Genomic DNA, 17,874 nt, shown 5'->3' on the forward strand with positions numbered 1-17,874 from the left:
TGAGAAGACCTAGGGTCGCTATGAGTGTTCGCCCTCAGGCAGACATGAGGCAAACGTCAGAGTTGTGTGGGCATACGCCCCTTTTCGCTTTTTGACAGCACTGCCATTCTTGCCCTTCCATCTTCCCACCTACAACGACCCTTCGGTCCCATTTAGTCTCTAGCAATAGCCGTCTGAACGCTCTAGAAGCCCAGCGCTGAGTCTTTCTGACCGGTCTACCTGTCAATTTTCACCCACCCTATAGGGTAATTCCCCAAGCCAGTACCACTGCAGCGGAGTTGAGGCCCGCTTTTGGTCAAAGTCTATTCCCCATACAGTTAGAACTCCGCAGGCTTTCTTACGTATCCGTGCCGGAGAAAGGAGGCTTCTAAGAGGGTCTGTCAGCATATAAAGAGGGGGGGTGGGAGGGTCGGCGGCTGGTTTTTCTTCTTTCTCCCCCCAGACCTTTCTATCTTGTCCCTCAAGCAAGACTCCGAAAACGAGCAACTACTACTCAAGCAACCACGGCAGCAAAATGCCACCATCGAGCAAGGAGCTCGACCCGGCCCCGAACGCGGGCCGTGGCTGCCCCCATGTGGGCACCACGGCAATGGCCTTTGTTTACGGGTATAAAACAGCAGTGCGATACGCCCTTTGTCTCAAAGCCCGATCCCTGCGATATATACGCAAAACCTTCAAGATCTCGACACTAATGAACGATGATTCGGAAGAAGATATTGAAACCGATAGCGGGAAGCGGAAGCGCGCAGAATTAACCGTCGACGACCACATCAAGAAACTATCGGAGGTATGTTATGTGCATCACTACCGTCCGCTATCCCGCTAAGCCTGCTGTGATAATGCGGCAGTCAATTGACATCTTGATACTCTCTTTCCTCATCTACTCTCAGATCCCGGCGTTTAGATGCAATGCTTGCAAGACCACTAAAAGTAAAAAGAGGCCACATGTTTGCTTGTCGTGCGTGTACACGGGATGCAGGGAATCACACATGCCTGCACACTTGGCGGACAACCACCATCCCTTTGGTGAGTTTTCCTCTACCCTCGTCCTGACTGTCGGCGGTCCATGATGAATGCAACTAACCTTCCCCTCATCGCCCCACCCAGCGATGGATCTGCAATCGTGTGATGTGTGGTGCGGCTATTGTAAGCAGTACGCCTACGATAGAGAGCTTCGCAGGATCTACAAAGCCGAGGCTCGGCGAATGATGCTAATAATCGCCCACGCGCTCGGTGAGTATTTGCCGTTTCTCACTATTGTAATCTCGCACGCTGTTGCTCTGACCTCAGGATCCTTACATCCCACAGAGCCCAAGATCAAGCGAAAACGGAGGGTGGCTCCTCCGACCCCGAACGCAGGCGACTTGACGTTAATCGAAGGTCATTCGGAACCTCAATTGTGCTCAGGTACGGGAAGAGAAACGTAGACGAGTTCGGAAATAGCCATCAGCAGAATTAGAACGGGTGGAAGAAGCAGAACTCCTAGATGACCCCCCAACAGGTACTGACACATCCAATTCCAAAGGTTTACGAGGACTTGTCAACGCAGGCTCGACCTGCTATCTCAACGCGATCCTGCAAGCTCTGCTTCATAACGCCGCAATGAAAAGCTACTTCCTCACGGGCCAACACACGCGGAAGAACTGCTCCAAGCAATACACAGACTGTTTGGTCTGTCAGGTTGATCGTCTTTTTCAAGCCGTAAGTACTTCGGTTGCACTCTACTCATCCCGCACATATAGCGAGCATCGTATTGAATTCCCATCCTTTTCCTCGCTTGTCAACAGGTGTACAGCTCCGATCCAACCCCCATGTGCCCATCGGACTTACTACAAGCCTTTTGGAGAAACACGCCATCTATGGCAGGGAACGAACAGCAAGACGCACATGAGTTTCTCCTTGCTCTACGGCACGAACTGCATAAAGCGTTCCAAAACTCAGCCCTTGACGCCAACGGTCGTTGCGTCTGCCCGGTGTGTCAAGTCTTTGGCGGCGAGGAACAATCCAGTATCAAATGCACGGCGTGCGGACATGTCTCGGTTACCAAGACCCCTATGGAGGATCTGTGTCTTTCTGTCACCACCGCCCTGGATTCCCCTGGCGAGGGATCGTCGCCGAGGCGTGGCAAGAAGCGGAAAACACCTTTGAGTCTCCCGGAATTGCTTGATCGGTATGTGTTTCACTGCTTCAGCTTGTTCACTCACTTGTGGTGTGTGTGTACGCTCGCGCCTTACTCATACATCTCGTCGTTGTCTCATCTACCCACTAGACACACCAAACCTGAAGAAATCGACTACCGCTGTGAAAAGTGTCATTCCAAGGTAAGCATACCATATCTTACATCTTGAACCCCTCATCATCGGCCTTGCCCTCTCTCTACAATCATACTCATGCAATGTCTTCACTCTCCGTTTACAGGACGGTGCTAAGCGACAAGCTTCCATTAGCGAACTTCCTCCGGTCTTTTGTGTGGCGTTCAAGGTACGTATAGTCACACCCTGCCCCCGTCATTCATCCATCATACTCTAACACACCCTCGTTCTCCACCCCACAGCGCATGGAGACGCGCACACGCTCGGGTCGTATCGAAACCCAAAAAGTGGAATGCGCCATCACCGTCCCGATGGAACTCGACATGACCCCCTACACCTCCACGGGTATCGACGTGAAGAACAGCAGCGACTCTGATTCGGACGCTGGTACCACGTCTTCGGAGGAGAGCGAGCCCAGAGTCCCCGGGTGGATGAGCGTCAAGTATGTATTCTCGTCGTAGCTTCCCCCAGTCTACTCACGGTGCATGTTCTGTGGGACTCATATAGTGATTGTTGGTAGGCATCATAATCCGGCCCACCAGTACTCGTTGATCAGCACGGTTATACATAAGGGGAGCAACGCGAGTGGGCATTATTGGGCGCATGCGAAGGAATCGGGGAACGTAAGTGTTCGTTTTGTTCCATGTCTCGTGTGTAGTTGCGTATGTAGGTGTGTGTACTGACAATGGGGGTTTTGTCTCCCTCTCCCACTCACACAGTGGTACAAGTTCGACGACGTCAATGTGTCGGAACTGCAGGAGAAAGATATCCAGGCTGGCAACATGTACGTCCTCCTCCATACCCCCTCCCCCCTCCTCACTTTGACTCAACCACACTTACAAACATCCCCCCGTGTTCGCATACATACACAGATACGTCGCCTTCTACATCCGCAACGGGATCGAGCACGAATACATCCCGCCGCCCGCGCGGCCCGCTGGTGGGGGTGGGATCGGTGTTCCGACCCCTGCCGCCGCGCCCGAACAGAAACGGAGCAAACGCTCACGCGACGACGACGAGCCCCCGGCCGTCAAGCGCGCCAAGCTCGCCCCCGCGAAGCCTGCTGACCCGCCCCGCCCGAAACTCCTCAAGCGCCCACGCGACGACGACGGAGCCGCGGCCGCCAAACGCGCTAGGCTTATACCCTGATAGACGGGAGAACCCTACAGGCGACGTAGACACGGGATAGGTGAGCAAAGCCTCCACAAATCGGGTCGCTGTTTTCGGTTGGGATACCACACCCGGGGTACTGACCATCGTCCCCCCCTTCCGGTTCAGAAACCAGATATATGTAAAAACACGCACAAGATGAGACGGTAGACATGCTACGAAGTTTGACGGAATAAATACCCACACATAACCAAACACCGTTATACCCCCCCCCCCCCCCCGCACAATCTCCTACAATAAAGACCCTGTTCCCATTCCCACGCCCCCCACGCGGGTTTTTATGCCCACGTTTCACTTTGGGCAGCTTTTCTGTGCGGACTGTGAGCGGAAGCGCGAGGGGGGATAGAGTACGCAGGGGATTCCAGACCCCGCGGGTGGGGTGCCCCGGGTTTTGGGTTTGGGGGCAGTGAGACGATCTATGAGCCATGGAAGTCTGTTTTCTGCGGGCGATTGCTCCTGGGGGGTGTTGGGAGTGAAGGGGTCTTCACTCGCCGGATCCACCCCGACCCGAACGACCACCATACATACATACATACGCCCTCCGCTGAAATGATAGATTATTGTATTGCGCATAGAAACGTGACTGTCTAAGGGTTATGTCACGACCGTTGGGGATTATGTTATGGGGTGGGGGGGTATAGAGGAGGGTTCTAGTATGACGATCGTTTTTTGTTTTCGCTAGATTGTGTGAGGGCTGTAAACAAGTGGACACCAAAAAAAGAGCGGGGGGGGGGCGGAAGGGGAGGAGGATGGACGCGGGTTCCCGGGAGATCTCGGTGAATCTGCGTTGGGGTTGTTGGGGTGGGGGGGGGGTTACCAAACGGTCACTGCAAATGCCAGCTGCGACGCCTTCTCCTCTCACGCCACGGCTACGGGCACGACGCGATCCCTGGGCGGACTCCCACACTCCACGGCCGAATCCGCGTCCCCTCCGTTCCCCACGCCCATCGACGCCATAGATGCCTTCCTCGCAAGTTTCAGCGATGAGCCCCGTCGCAGTGTATCCATCTTTAGATTTATGTTGCTCTTTTTCGTTGTCAGGCTGTGTGTTCTTCGTGGAGGTGAGTCTGGTGGTGGGTGGTCGGAGGCGGCGAGGCTGGCCCGCTCGACCCATAGGCTGGATGCGAGGGTGGAGAGGGAGGAGGCGGAGGGGGCGCGGTGTGGTTGTTGGGGATGGGTGATGAGGGAGGGGAGGGAGGGCTTTGAGGGGAGGGGAGGGAGGGGACGGTCGTCTGGGATGGGGTTCGCAGGAGGTGGTGGTGGGAGTTCGGTAATCGTCGCTGTTTGGGTGGGCTTCGCAGGTGGAGGCGGGAGTTCTGTGCTTGTCGCTGTTTGGGTGGGCTTCGCAGGTGGTTGTGGCGGAAGGTCTTTGACAACTACTGTTGCTATTGAAGGGCTGCGCGATAACGCCGGCTCTTCGAACAGCGTCCCAACACTTCTCGTCCGCTCCAAATCCTTGGGAGGCACCGGCGGCTTCCAATCCCCAAACCCAACCCTATTCTCCTTACTTCCCGTCTTCATCCTCACAAACCTCGCGAACCCGTCCCTGTACATCCCATCCAACACCTCCATCATCAGTTCATGGAAAACATACAGCGTCGCGGAGGGTGTCATCACGTTCTCCGCCGCCATCTTTGCGTGCGCCGAAAGAGGTATGTCTGATGAGAGGACGTCGGTAGCGAGGTGGCAGGCGTAGAAGTAGAGGTAGTGGCCCTGCAGTGCGAAGGGGATGGGGGTGTCGTGGAGGGGTTGGAGGGGGTCGATGTAGTGTGTGAGGACGGGGATGTATTTTGTACAGTGTAGCTTGATGGCGTTGTCGAGGGTGGTGGATTGTATCCAGAGATGAAGGGATGAGTGGAATCCGTTGGCCTGTCGGGACACGAAGAGTGGATGCTGATGAGAAACCGCTCTGTGACATTGAACAGTATCCTTCGCGACAAGGAGCCCATCAGATCCATTCATTACCTTTGCAAACTCCTCAAACTCCGTCCCCAGAAGACCATCACCACCATCCTCCCTCGCCACCATCGTCATCGTCAGAGTATTCGCAAAGCACTGTTTCGTGTATCTGAATCTCCGCCTTGAACCCCGCCCTCCGAAAGTGGCACCCTGTTTCCTGACGAGACGCGAGACGGAGCGCTTCAAGCTCTGTAGGGACTAGAGAGGTGAGGAGGGAAGTGGTTAGAGATAAAGTATTCGAGATAGAGAAGGCTGAGGTAAGAGTGTATCATACGCCTAGCAGTCCTTGGACCGGTCGTTTCAATGTTGAGCCTGCCATCATCTGCGAACGAGGTCTCCTCAGACGTCCCCTCGGAGAAGGTTCGCAGGTCACGAAAGAGTACTTGAGAGAGACGGAGTAGATAGAGGGGGTTGTCGCTTCTTGGTTGTTTCCTCTTGCGCTTTCCCCACTGATGCAGGGCACTGAGGGCAGTCTGATGGAGAGTGTGATGCAGGGGCGGAAGTCACCAACGCGGCCGGAGCCAATCAGCGCGCGTTCTCCATGACTCACTCACTCACAGAGTCACAGCAGGGACATTCTGGAGGTGAGCTACCCACATTTAGCACGAGTTACCCATGTCTACTAGTCACGCCCGACAGCGAGCGTCTTTCTCAAGGTGACTGACGGACGGACTGTGCGCGATGACATGTTGCCATAAAACGCGTTCCCCAGATGGATATGGGATGGGGGTTCTGCCCTTCGGCCACCTTCGATCCCCTGCTTCGACTCGCTTGCTTCACTTACTGTACACATACAGACTTCACTACTACTACTATACAATAAGCGGGTTTTGTTCTCCTCTGCTATCCACCTCCTCCAGCGGTAATTCCCCGAGCGCCATCTTGGGCCGATCTTGGAGGCAATTACGTGGCGGGTCCACCTTCCCTTCGCCTTTTCAAGCGCATAAAGCAAAAGTCGAGAATATGTTCACAGGGGCATCTCGGAGTCCACGGCGGCCAGAAGCCAGGAGCACAAGGCAGGAGTCCGTAGAGCATCGAGACTTTGGAGATGGCCCGGAACCAAACACCCTGCCCAAAGTGGTCAACGAAGTACAAAGTGAAATAAACATATCTTGGGATTTTATGACCAGTTCCGAGGTAGTTCTGCAACGGCAAGGAGAGTTTTGCGGCGGCGGTCAGATATGTTCATTTTGGAAACTCATCAATGAAATGTTCTGTTGTGTGGCATCTTTAGTTCAATCCCGTCCCCCATGCGCTATCGCTTCTAGACGAGAGCTCGCTAGGCCGGGACTATGTAGCCTTCTGTGCCATCTATGACAAGTTGGAGATGGCCATGGATGTAGTCGTAAACGGTAACATCCGGAAGAAGATTCGAAAAATCTCTCAACTCGACTGATGCATGCCATACACAGACTACCACCAGGCGTTCAACACAGCCATCCAAACATTCAGCAACGTCGTGGAGAACATCACCGGTACATACATATACACATATATAGTCCGTCCCTTCCATTCAAAAGCCATGCGTCCGCTGAGCGACATTCCATGTAGACTCCCAACGCCGCGTCCGAGACTCGCGCAAACGACTCGAGAACAGCAAAGAATGGCTCCAATGCAAGCGATTCGATCTGCTCCATCTGTGGTTGAAAAGTTTGCAGTATAAGGAGATTGCGAGGATATTGGATATGGTGTAAGGATACCATGCGCGATAGTTGACCATGACCTAATCGTGTGTGCGCCATACCGATGCTCACGTCTGCATCTTTCTAGAGAAGACCTCCAAACAATGCCAGCCCGCCTTGAAGCGCTGATACAGGGGAAATACTACCTAACAGCCGTGCGGCTGCTGCAATCCGCCACCCGATCGATTGAGGAGGGTGAATGCGCGGAAATCGGGGCGCTGGAGGCTGTTGCGCAGAAATTGCATGAGATTAGGACGGTATGCGTTGTGGAAATCCCCATGCGGAACGATCGAATCTTCCCACTGATCGGAGATTGTATCTGGCACCTAGTCGATACACGAGACGCTGATCGAAGAGCTGCATAGTCATATATACCTCAAGAGCGCGTTCAGCTTGTATCGTCTTGATGCAGGTGCGTACATTTAGTGTTGCTCAGATGTGACTGAGTTCATGAGGTTGGGGAAACTCATGTTCCTTCAGTTGATCAGTCGGAGCTCCACAATGAGAACCAGTAAGCCATCTATTCGAATCTGTTATGCTGCAGTATCAGCTCACATGGTCCTTTCATAGCTGGACAGACCCGTCGCAGAAATCGAATCGCGAGCGCCCGGGGAAGACGGGAGATGGTGGGTCCAACCATGCCTCCAAAAACTTGACGAAAGGTTCTGATTTGGAAATGTTTATATCGTACCTCGAATTCGGCATGTAGAGGCATGGCAAAGCAAACTCCGCCGTGACAGCGACGCCTGGGAGCCAGAGGTGACCCACAACTTCGTGGACCCATCCCTTCACGAAAACTCTTGCTAACATAACCAAGTCGTAGATCACCGAGGACCTCGAAGCCAACCCGGAGGCGGACTCGTTCCAGTTCATATTGTGCATCATGGAGGCGCTGTTCCTTTTGGGCCGTGTGAGGGAGGCTATGGAGGTAAAAAAAAAAGGAAATCGACCCCTTGATCCTCGTGGGGTCAGAGCTGATCCAGGTGTGGGTACAGCTCATTCGTGACAGACTCCCCATCGAACTCTACTATGTAGTCGAGCGAACCGTCCAAGAAGCCGACCACAAGTACGTACGCCATCCCCCCGGTCCCTGCCTTACATCCCCCTCCTCATCCCCATTCTCCCCCACCCCGACAGCGTTACGATCCCCCTCTCCAAAAACGACGAGCCCCCTGACCGGGTCCTCGCATCCCGCCCACCGAATCTCCTCGGCACGACGACGCGGGCCGTGGACGCGCAGACGTTGCTTCAGTTCTTGTGGCAGCTATTTAGGAAGTTTGAGAGCATTATCCAGGCGCATTTGTTTGTGCAGGCTATTTTGGCGGATTTTGCGGGGGTGAGTCCGGCCGTGAGTGGATTTCAGTTGGGGTCATACTCTGATGTGTGTGCTGATTATGCTCCTCTATCCAGCGGCAAACGGATGAGCATCTAGAAGGCCGTAAGTCACCCCCCGCCCCTCTACGCTCTCAAAAAACATTCACTCATGCATCAAATCCCCCCTTCCGAGAGCAGTCTACAGCAGCCGCGACGTCTGGTACAGCGCGCAAAACGAGCTCAAAGCCCTCATCTACGAATACGTCTCCAGCTCCGAACGCAAAGGCTCGGAACCCAACGCCGCCGTCACGCTCAACGACATGCTGAAGGATAAACGGCGGGCCAAGATCCGGACCGATTCTCAGGTAAAATCACATTCACCCCACCCCCAGGGGTTCAGGTTCATCACCACCCCTTCCGTTGTACATCCCGTAACGCCATGACCCCTTCCGTTAAGCCCCTCTTTAAAGTCGTCGGCACGGACGCCTCCGAGATGCTCACCACCTACAAATCCATCAACCCGGACGCGGAACGCGCGCTCGCGCAGGACGTGCTGAAAGTGCGCGTCAACTCCACCCCGCTGGACACCCGCTCGGGTTCCGACGACGAGGCCGAGGGTGAGGGCGACGGCGAGGGCACGACGGCGGGGATCGTGGACACGTACGCGGCTAACGCGGTCGTCACGGGCCATCGGTTGTTGATCAGCGCCGACCCGTACAACATCCTGGTGGTGTTTGGGCCCACGTTTGGGTTTGTGAGAAGGATGGAGACGGGGTTGGGGGTTAAGTAGGTTGGGGGGGATTGTCTTTTTTTTTTTGGGTGTGTTTGTGCAGGGGCCAAGGGAGACTGATGGGCAGGGATTTCGTCCCCCCGCTTTCTGCAAAGGTTCAGCAACCTGAGAGTGTTCCTCGAGGAGTTTGTGCTCAGCGTGTTTTTGCCGCAGATGGAGAATAGGGTGTTGAGGTACTTCAACACTTATGTGAACGGTAACGTCTTCACCCCCCCCCCCCCCCCCCCCCCCCCCACCTCCCCTTTTCAACCCCCCCTCCCCCTATTTCCATGCTCATAACCCCCGCCCTATTCGCAGGCATCGACGCCTTCCACGCCGAATCCGCCCCGGAAACCTCCCCCTACCCCCTCGCCAAATCCACCCTCGCGCTCACCGTCCTCATCCGCGGCATCACGCGCGCGGTCCCGCACATCCCCATCCACCAATCTGAAGCCGTGCAGATGATCGATGTGGTGTTGAGGAGCTACTACGAGAAGTGTTTGGCGAGGTTCAAGGGTAAAACTGTTGCTGGATTGTGTGATGTGCGGTGGGACCGACCTGGGGGTAACTGATTGTTTTTTGTGTTTTTGTGCAGCGTTGACGAGCAGCAACCAGCCCGGCGCGGATGGCGGGTACAGCAGCATCGTGAGCGCGGCGTGGGTGCAGGACGACGAGATATTCGAACTCCTATCCGAACGCGCGGTTTACCACGACGATGCAACGGTACACATATACAGAATGGCCCCCCAAGGAATCATCGTGTGGTTATCTCACCACCTTGGTATCTTATTAGGACGCAGGCAGCGACTTTACGACCAAACTCGCCCACCGCGAAACCTTCGCCGAGCTCGCGCTGAAGAAGGACCGCTCGTTCCACCGCAGCGAGCTGTTGCTGGAGCATCGCACGCTCAAGAATCTCGGCAGCTTGCATCATTCGATCGTGCGTTCGGGAGTACACCTGTTCTTAAGTTGATGTGAGGGCGCTAATGGGGGGGCTGGGTATCATTTAGGAATGGTTCGTCGAGCAAACAACCCACCTCCTCTCCGTCCCGCCCGACCGCCCCAGCACCGCCCGGCACTCGGGGCTGAGACTCATGGCCGGCGCGCAGAGTTCGAACGAGAGTCTGGTAAAAACAAAAAATATCCACGATCGGGGCTCGGTATGTCACTCATATGGTGTTTTGGTTTGACCAGGCGAGTTTTTTCCAACTTAGTTCGGATTCCCTGCCGGAGTTGCCGGTCGGGAGGGGCGAGGAGGTGCCGATTGCGTTGGCGGAGGAGATGGTTGAGTATGTGTCCCTTTTTTTTTGCGTATGCGTTCACGGGAATAACCAACCCGCATTGGGGACGTACGTACTTACCCCCCCCCCCCCCCCCCCCTTTTTTTTGGATCCAGACGGTTCAAAGCCCTCCTCACCAATTTCCGCCGCCTGTCCGACCTCTGCTTGTTCGTGCTGCGCGTGGAGCTGCGGTGCCATTCCATGTTCTTTTTGGATCTGGCGATGCGGGAGGTTCGTTCTCCCCCGCCGCCCTGCATTTCATTCCACGGGTTGACGATGAAACTGTTGGGGGTGTTTGGAATAGGGCACGTATGATCTGGACGACGACACGCAGGACCCGGACCCGTACATCGGCATCCTGAACACGGACCTGTCGACGCTGGAGGAGGTGCTGAGCGGGGTGATGGGGCCCAAACGGACCCGGTAAGCAAAAACCCAAAAAACAAAAGCAAATCATCGCCTCCCCCCTCTAACATCCGTCGATTCCCCCGCAGCTTCATCTTCTCCGGCCTCCCCCACCTGATCTCGGCAACGCTGACCGCGGCCCTCCCGCACATCAAGAAACCCACCGTCCCGCACGGCACCCGCAAGCTGGTGCGCAACGTGTGCGCGCTGCAGCAGAACCTGACCAACATCGCCAGCGTACATGATGTCGGCCTCGAGAGGGCGAAGGACTACTTTGCCCTGCTTGAATTGCCGGGGGAGGTGAGGATTCAATCACGCCCCTCATTCACTGGCAGGTGGGGTTAATGCGTGTATGACCCCTTCTTTTTTGTTTTTATAGGAGCTGATCAAACAGCTCGGCGACCCGCATCTGAAGGGGCGGTTCACGTACGAGGAGTGCAGGGTGGTCCTGGACCTGATCTTTGCAGACGCGAGGGATGACGTGGCCCGCGCGCGGTGGGAGGAGTGTGGGAGGGCGTTGAGGGAGTGGTTTACCAAGCATTGAGATCGGGGGGCGTTTTGCGTGTATCCATCTCTTTTTTGGGGGGGGGGGGGATGTTTTTTGATATGTGTGATATGGCGGAGATTTTTCTTCAAGGTATACCCCGTTTGGGGGGGCAAAAGATCCAATGTGGATACAGTACATACACTGCATACAACCTCCACTCTGTCTCGATCGCCGCACACCCAAGAAACCAACAACTGCACTTACACCGGCCCCGCTATGCAGGAAAAGGGCTACATAAAGCCTACCCCGCGCTCATCCTCCCCGCCCTCGCCCTCGCCCAACAGCACCACCCTGACGCCCCTCCGTCTCAACCCGCCCATCACCCTCCCGCCCACAACCCCGACAACCCCGACACTCCTCAGCCGCGGACACGCGTCCGCCAGGGCGCGCCAGCCGTCCTCCGTCCACGCGCCCGCGTCCAGTGTCAGGTGGGTCAGGCGCGGTGTGTGGGGGAGGTGGATGCGGGGGGTTGTGTTGGTTGGGAGGGCGGGCGGGGCGTTCGACGTCAGGAATGACGGGGTTGGGTTGACCGACGATGAGAACGCCAGCCCCGTGGACGTGGTGTGGTTATCCGCGGGGTCGGGCACGTACGGCATTGCGAGACAGACCAGTCCCGGCGGTACATGATGGGGGAGATAGCACAGGCCGGTCAATTTCGGGAGCGTGGTGCAGACGGCCGCGAAATGGTGGTCGGTTGCGGAGGGGTGGCATCTGTTTAGGTTCAGCGTGGTGATGTTCGGTGTATGTGTCAACAGCGCGGTGAGTGCCGCGGGGGTGACGTTGACGAGGGATTCGATGTGGAGGGTCCGCAGGGTTGGGAGACACGTGAAAGATGTGACGAGGGGCGTGATGGGGATGTTGGAGAGGTTGGTTGGGGTGGGGTGGGTGTGGATGATCGCTAGGTGTGTTAGGGTGGGAGGGAGGTGGGAGGCGAGTGCACCGAGGAGGTGGGACCAGCGGTCGCGGTCGGGCGATGTATCCGTGTCCGTGTCGTTGCATTTGTGTAGTTCGAGGTGGGTCAGTCCGGGTGCGTTGATGATCATGTGTGGTAATGTATGTGTAGAGAGGGAGGGAGAGTCGTCGTGGGACATGGCGAACGTGCAGTGGCGTAGACGGAGCCGCCTGAGCTGTTTCGCGGGGGAGAGGGGTATGGTAGCAGGGAGGGTGTGGTTGACGAGCGTTAGGTCCGCGAGATTCACGCAATTCTCCCACACCGTTTTCACGGCAGCGGGGCCGACGCGCGAATGGGCGACGCCGGAGGAGTCTAGGGTGACTGACCGCAGGTTGGGGAGACATCGGACGGCGAGGTGGATGAGCGGGTCGGGGCCGGCGGTCACGGCCTGGTCGGACAATGCGAGGCGGCGGATGTTGGGGAGATGGATGAGGAGGTAGGCCAGTTTACGATCCGTGGGGAGCATCTCATCCAGTGCGTCGCGTAGAGGATCCTTTTGTTGCAGAGTGCACATATAGTCTTCGAGGGAGAGGGATGAGCGGCGGCGGCTCATATGGGTGTACTCCCTGGCGGCGAGGATGGACGCGAGGGCGAGGAGCGCGTCCTTATTGTCGGTGCCGATTACAAGCGTCGCGACGGTAGCGCGGCAGCGCGCTAGGACTTCTAGGTCGGAGGAGTTGAGACGCTCCCAGAACCCGGGCGGGAAGAGCTCGAGACCGTGGGCGCGGTGAGCGACCTAGAAGCGATGAGAACAAATCATTCGCCATCAACCCATCAAGCAATCATGCGGTATCGACCATCGAATGTAAACCATCAACCACTCATCAACAAACACGTGGGTGAGGGGAGTATTGCGCCTTTAGCGCAATGTGGTGCTCGCTTCGCTCGCAAAAGATATGACGTTCGCTGAAGCTCGCTAAGGAATGCGGTGAGGGGAGTCTTGCGCCTTTGGCGCAATGTGGCTCGCTCCGCTCGCGCTTCGCTGTCGCTAGCTGCTTCTTCGATCGGTCCCCTCGCTTCGCGCTCGCTCCGCTCGCAGCCTACCTCAATCAGGAACCCCGACGGCGTTCTCCGAGTCCGTTGCAATCCCTTCACATAACTCGCAGCATCCCGTAGTGATCCCCTCCCATCCAGCGCAGCACTCGGATCCGTATTCGTCAGATTCGCAACGGCCGCAGAAGTGGAAAGCGCCAAAGAATGCAAAAACAGATTACTCTGCTTTAGACCATCGATGCGGGGGTATTTGTAGAGGTACTCTGTTGCAGTCAAAGAAAGCGCTTTGTTGACGAGACAGAGGGAGTAGAGGGCGGGTTGGTAGGCGGGGTCGGTGGTTAGGAGGCGGCAGATGTGGACCCAGAGTTCGATGGGGAGGCTGGGGACGGGGTTGCGGGGGGTATTCGTGTCTGGATTGTGTGAGATTGAAGGGCCGGTCGCTGCAGCTGTCCGATATAGGGTCGACTTGGAAGTGTCGATGGTGCTCAGCTGCAGGCGGGCCAATAACGAGCCCGGCGTCGACTCGGGCGTCTTGTAAGATATCGGCGCCGGCTTTGAGAAGGATCTCTCGTCGCCACCGAACCATTGGGCATGGAACATTTCCGACATGTTGTTAGAGGGGCGGGCTGGTCAAGGTGACCCCAAAGATGGGTTTTTTGACTCCAAGAAGAGGACGGTGATAGTTTCTGCGTGTCGGCCGTCCACTGCGCCGACGTCGAGAGAAGCGAGAGCACTGTACCGTATAGGAGTATGGGTGTGTCCTCTGTGGAGCGTCTGTGGGAGGGAGGCAGAGGGAGGGAGGGAGTTCGCAATAGCCACGCCCGCCCCACAAGAGAGCGACCAGAAATCGCGTCGGTCTGCCCCCCTCAACAACAACAGACTGCGAACTCTCAAGATCAGAAGGAAGGGCCCCATCGCTCAGACTACACACATACCCTCACTCGCAATATCAGGTACGTGCGCCCAGCCCCTTCGCTTGGACTGTGCTTGCCGTCTGCTTCCTGCTCGCCATTCCATAGCCAGGCTGTTAGCCACCACACGCGAACGCACGCACTCACCCTCATTCCAACCCCCAGTTCCCCAGAGGACACGCAATCCACAATGGACGACGTTATCGCAAAGGTACGGCTCTCATCCTTCAAACGCCTTAATCTAGAGCCACCTCAACTCATCCTCCCTCTCCCGGCGTCCCGCAACAGATCCCAAACCTCGACCTCGCCCAATATGTCTTTCTCCTCACATCCGGCCCAAAAGAAGGCCAATCAGAAGCCCGCGCAAAAGTCCTCGAATACATCAAGGCCGACAGTGCGTCCCCCATCTCCCCATCCCATCCCAACTCCCCCCCCCCCCCCCCCCCCAACTAATCCCCCCTCTCGCATACAGAAATGGCACCCTACTACACGCATTTAAGCACGGAGCTCGCCTTCCCGCGTGACAACACACTTCTGAGTGAATTGAAGAAAGATAACGAGGAGGAACTGAAGAAGCTGGATGCGAAGCTGGAGGATGCGGAGCAGAATTTGGGCGAGACGGATATCAGTGATGCGTTGATTGCCAGGGCCGGGTTTTTTGCGAGGATTGGTGATAAGGTAGGGAATAGTATATGGGGAGGGAGGGATGGGTGGGGGTGTGGAGGGGAGGGGAAACGAGGACGACCGGAGCGGAGCGAATTCCGTGCCGCAGGCGCAATACCCGTCACCGGCCAGCGAACAATCGTGGTTTTTAGGCGAGCGAAGCGAGCCCCTGTCTTTAACTGTGAGCGGCAGCGAAGAACGGGGATCTGTTCAATCATCAACCGTTAACCATCATTCGCCCGTCAACCACACCACTCATCGTTACATCCACTCATCTCGCAATATCGAATGATAGGAAAAAGCACTAGCAGCCTACCGCCTCGCCTTCGACAAGACCGGTCCTCTAGGCCACCGCATCGACCTCGTATTCGCCACCATCCGCATCGGCTTCTTCTTCCGCGACAACGATCTCATCAGTCGTAACATCGAGAAAGCCAAGACGTATGTCTTACATCGCCCCTTTTCAACCCACCCACCCCTGCCCTATCTCACATTTCACACCCACCCCTATGATCATCTAGATTGATTGAGGAAGGAGGCGACTGGGACCGCCGCAACCGCCTCAAAGTATACGAAGGGATCTACCGCATCTCCATCCGGGACTTCAAGAACGCGATCCAGCTGTTTTTGGACACGCTGGCGACGTTCACGAGCACCGAGTTGATGGAGTATAAGGATTTCGTCAAGTATACTGTTTGGACGGGGGTCATTACGTTGGGGAGGAGGGAGTATAAGAGCAAGGTGCGAGATTTTATCGAGCTGGGACACGTAGTCGACCGCGGGCTGGGGAGAGAGAGAGGTTGGGTGGACGGATGGGGACTGATGAATGGATATATGACCTTCTTCCTTTTTCAGGTCCTGACAGCCCCCGAGATCCTCGAAGCAATCGACCAAGTCCCGCACCTCTCCTCCTTCGCCAACTCGCTGTACAACGGAAACTACGCCCAGTTCTTCGAATCCCTCGGTAAATATCCACCCCCCCGCCATCCCGCTCCCAGGGGTATCACATCCCCCCCCTCGTATCCTAACCTCCTTTGTTTCGTTTCGCTCAACAGCCCAAATCGAAACCCAAATGAAATCAGACCGGCTCCTCCACCCGCACTACCGCTACTACGTCCGCGAGATGCGCATCGCTGCCTACGCCCAGCTCCTGGAGTCGTACCGGAGTCTGAGCGTCGAATCGATGGCGAGCTCGTTTGGGGTCACTGAGGAGTGGATCGACTCGTAAGGACCAAAAAAACGAATTTCACAATTCATGTGGTGATACTGACGCGCCGTTCTGACGGGATAGGGATTTGTCCAAGTTTATCGCAGCGGGCCGGCTGAACGCGGTGATTGATAAGGTGGGCGGGATCGTGGAGACGAACCGGCCGGACGCAAAGAACGCGCAGTATCAGGGGGTGATTAGGCAGGGGGATCTGTTGCTGAATCGCGTGCAGAAGTTGAGTAGGGTTGTGACTGTTTGAATGTGGTGGGAGAGGGGGAGTGGGGGCATCCAAGATGATGGGGTGATTGTAATAAGAATAAGATTTCTGTACAGCTTGGAAACAAAAAAACAAAATAACGAGCGAGGATGTGACGGCGCTTAAATATGGGATGTGAAGGGGCTCAGTGGGGCTATGGTAAACAGGTGATGATGGTGGATAAAAATGATGGTGGTGGTGTGTGTTTGCGCGTGCAGTGGTGTGGTGGGTAAGGGAGCTATCGGTATTCTCAAAATCGCTCCCATGTCGTTCCCCCTTCGCGATCCTCCTCTCGTCCCTCCTCTTCCCGCTCCAACTCCCTCTCTCTCTCCAGCCCTTTACGCCGTCTCCACATCCATCCCGACAACCTCCTTGACTTCCACCCTCTCCACGACCCTCCTCCTAACGCTCTCATCGCCCACCAACTCGATATTCCGCCCGACAAGCACCCCATCCTGCTTCCGCTCCATCTCGCTCTTCCCGCGCATACGGTTGAGGTAGTGCACCCGCCCGCGCTTGGCTTTAATCTCGGCGACCCTCTTCATGGCTTTCAGAGTGGTGGCCATGAGGGACCGGTCGTAGCGGACGGGCACGTTGCGCCGTTTTTCGAATTCGAGGGTTGTGTCCTGGGAATTTGGAGAGAAAGAGATCGGTTAGAACTGGACAGACAGATGAAATGAGGGGCTCCCGATCGATAATTGTGACTTACGATCGTCATTTCTTTGCCTGCAGCCCGCCTGAACGCTTTCGTCCACCGGACTTTACGGGGGTTACGTTTCATTTTGAAGTTTTTGTGGCATTTTGACCGGCACTGGGGGAATCACAGAGGGCGTTAGTAAGCGTCTACATGAAATACGAGAACGCACAGCAAACGGCGATTGAGACAGCCACGCAAAGCGAGCAAAACAAGTGAACTCTTGACTCGGGAGGGTGGTGGAGTGAATACTTACGAAGCGAAAGACCTTGGAGTCGTTCCTGACGAACATGGTGCCGTGGCCGGGGTAGACGGTGCTTGAGCAGAAGTAGCACTTTTCGAGACGCATTGTTGCTGTCTTTGAGTATCAAGGGAGTGGTGGGGAAAATGAGGGTCTGGGGAAAAGGCCAAGTTCTGACCAGGAGTTGTGGGCCGGCAGCGTCGGTCGCAGAGGGACTGAGGTGTGAGTGAGCGAGTGAGTGGCCACGTGACTGGAGGAATTCCTATGGGGCGCAGGGTGGCGCGCGTGTGGCGCATGTCCGTAGTGGGCTATACCGAATTCAGCGCCCCGCTCTCGGCGCTCAGAGAAAACGGAGAGACTTCAACCGGTGCACAGACAGGCCTGAGCTCAAATTGCCAACAACAGATTTGCAGGTAACTTACCGACGACGGAAGCTCACTGTGCCCCTACGAGAACTAACATCCGCAACCCACATTCTCAGGAGTAAGGCACACTTAGTGTCCCAACATCCCAACGCAA

General features: G+C 56.1%; 6 protein-coding genes across 6 annotated transcripts; 3 read left to right on the forward strand and 3 right to left on the reverse strand.

Annotated features, from left to right (window-relative positions):
- Nucleotides 1–514: 514 nt before the first annotated feature.
- Nucleotides 515–3,461, forward strand: EV422DRAFT_569274 (uncharacterized protein; the record flags this gene model as incomplete). The annotated part of the gene is made up of 12 exons (XM_053072746.1): nt 515–787; nt 891–1,026; nt 1,108–1,233; nt 1,309–1,407; nt 1,526–1,701; nt 1,788–2,170; nt 2,270–2,321; nt 2,419–2,481; nt 2,555–2,754; nt 2,833–2,935; nt 3,032–3,096; nt 3,185–3,461. 12 exons carry the CDS (start codon nt 515–517, stop codon nt 3,459–3,461), a joined length of 1,953 nt encoding a protein of 650 aa, XP_052923922.1.
- A 129-nt stretch (nt 3,462–3,590) lies between these two features.
- Nucleotides 3,591–4,835, reverse strand: EV422DRAFT_536249 (uncharacterized protein). Its single transcript, XM_053070815.1, has one exon. The coding sequence runs from the start codon at nt 4,594–4,596 to the stop codon at nt 3,967–3,969; it is 630 nt and encodes a 209-aa protein (XP_052923923.1). The 5' UTR covers nt 4,597–4,835; the 3' UTR covers nt 3,591–3,966.
- Nucleotides 4,836–6,404: 1,569 nt separating this feature from the next.
- On the forward strand, nt 6,405–11,435 carry EV422DRAFT_569276 (Sec8 exocyst complex component-specific domain-containing protein; the record flags this gene model as incomplete). Its single annotated transcript, XM_053072747.1, has 25 exons — nt 6,405–6,578; nt 6,676–6,793; nt 6,854–6,916; nt 6,993–7,131; nt 7,212–7,380; nt 7,454–7,535; nt 7,604–7,634; nt 7,694–7,749; nt 7,833–7,882; nt 7,947–8,051; nt 8,119–8,189; nt 8,261–8,459; nt 8,534–8,561; nt 8,636–8,802; nt 8,895–9,223; nt 9,323–9,423; nt 9,525–9,722; nt 9,802–9,929; nt 10,000–10,146; nt 10,217–10,333; nt 10,401–10,495; nt 10,603–10,717; nt 10,791–10,909; nt 10,981–11,191; nt 11,271–11,435. The coding sequence occupies 25 exons, from the start codon at nt 6,405–6,407 to the stop codon at nt 11,433–11,435; spliced, it is 3,177 nt and encodes a 1,058-aa protein (XP_052923924.1).
- Nucleotides 11,336–14,205, reverse strand: EV422DRAFT_129499 (uncharacterized protein). The gene is made up of 3 exons (XM_053064726.1): nt 13,435–14,205; nt 11,489–13,126; nt 11,336–11,370 (listed from the first exon to the last, which is right to left on the reverse strand). Exons 1-2 carry the CDS (start codon nt 13,990–13,992, stop codon nt 11,669–11,671), a joined length of 2,016 nt encoding a protein of 671 aa, XP_052923925.1. The 5' UTR covers nt 13,993–14,205; the 3' UTR covers nt 11,336–11,370; nt 11,489–11,668.
- On the forward strand, nt 14,135–16,436 carry EV422DRAFT_536283 (26S proteasome subunit RPN7-domain-containing protein). Its single transcript, XM_053070816.1, has 9 exons — nt 14,135–14,157; nt 14,319–14,505; nt 14,583–14,688; nt 14,767–14,972; nt 15,253–15,398; nt 15,479–15,698; nt 15,813–15,921; nt 16,013–16,181; nt 16,249–16,436. The coding sequence occupies exons 2-9, from the start codon at nt 14,485–14,487 to the stop codon at nt 16,421–16,423; spliced, it is 1,152 nt and encodes a 383-aa protein (XP_052923926.1). The 5' UTR covers nt 14,135–14,157; nt 14,319–14,484; the 3' UTR covers nt 16,424–16,436.
- Nucleotides 16,437–17,646, reverse strand: EV422DRAFT_559175 (ribosomal protein L24e-domain-containing protein). Its single transcript, XM_053071934.1, has 3 exons — nt 17,371–17,646; nt 17,130–17,231; nt 16,437–17,046 (listed from the first exon to the last, which is right to left on the reverse strand). The coding sequence occupies exons 1-3, from the start codon at nt 17,461–17,463 to the stop codon at nt 16,759–16,761; spliced, it is 483 nt and encodes a 160-aa protein (XP_052923927.1). The 5' UTR covers nt 17,464–17,646; the 3' UTR covers nt 16,437–16,758.
- Nucleotides 17,647–17,874: the final 228 nt, after the last annotated feature.

The sequence above is a fragment of the Fimicolochytrium jonesii genome, assembly GCF_025526975.1.
Source record: "Fimicolochytrium jonesii strain JEL569 chromosome Unknown EV422scaffold_19, whole genome shotgun sequence".
Lineage (NCBI taxonomy): Eukaryota > Fungi > Chytridiomycota > Chytridiomycetes > Spizellomycetales > Powellomycetaceae > Fimicolochytrium > Fimicolochytrium jonesii.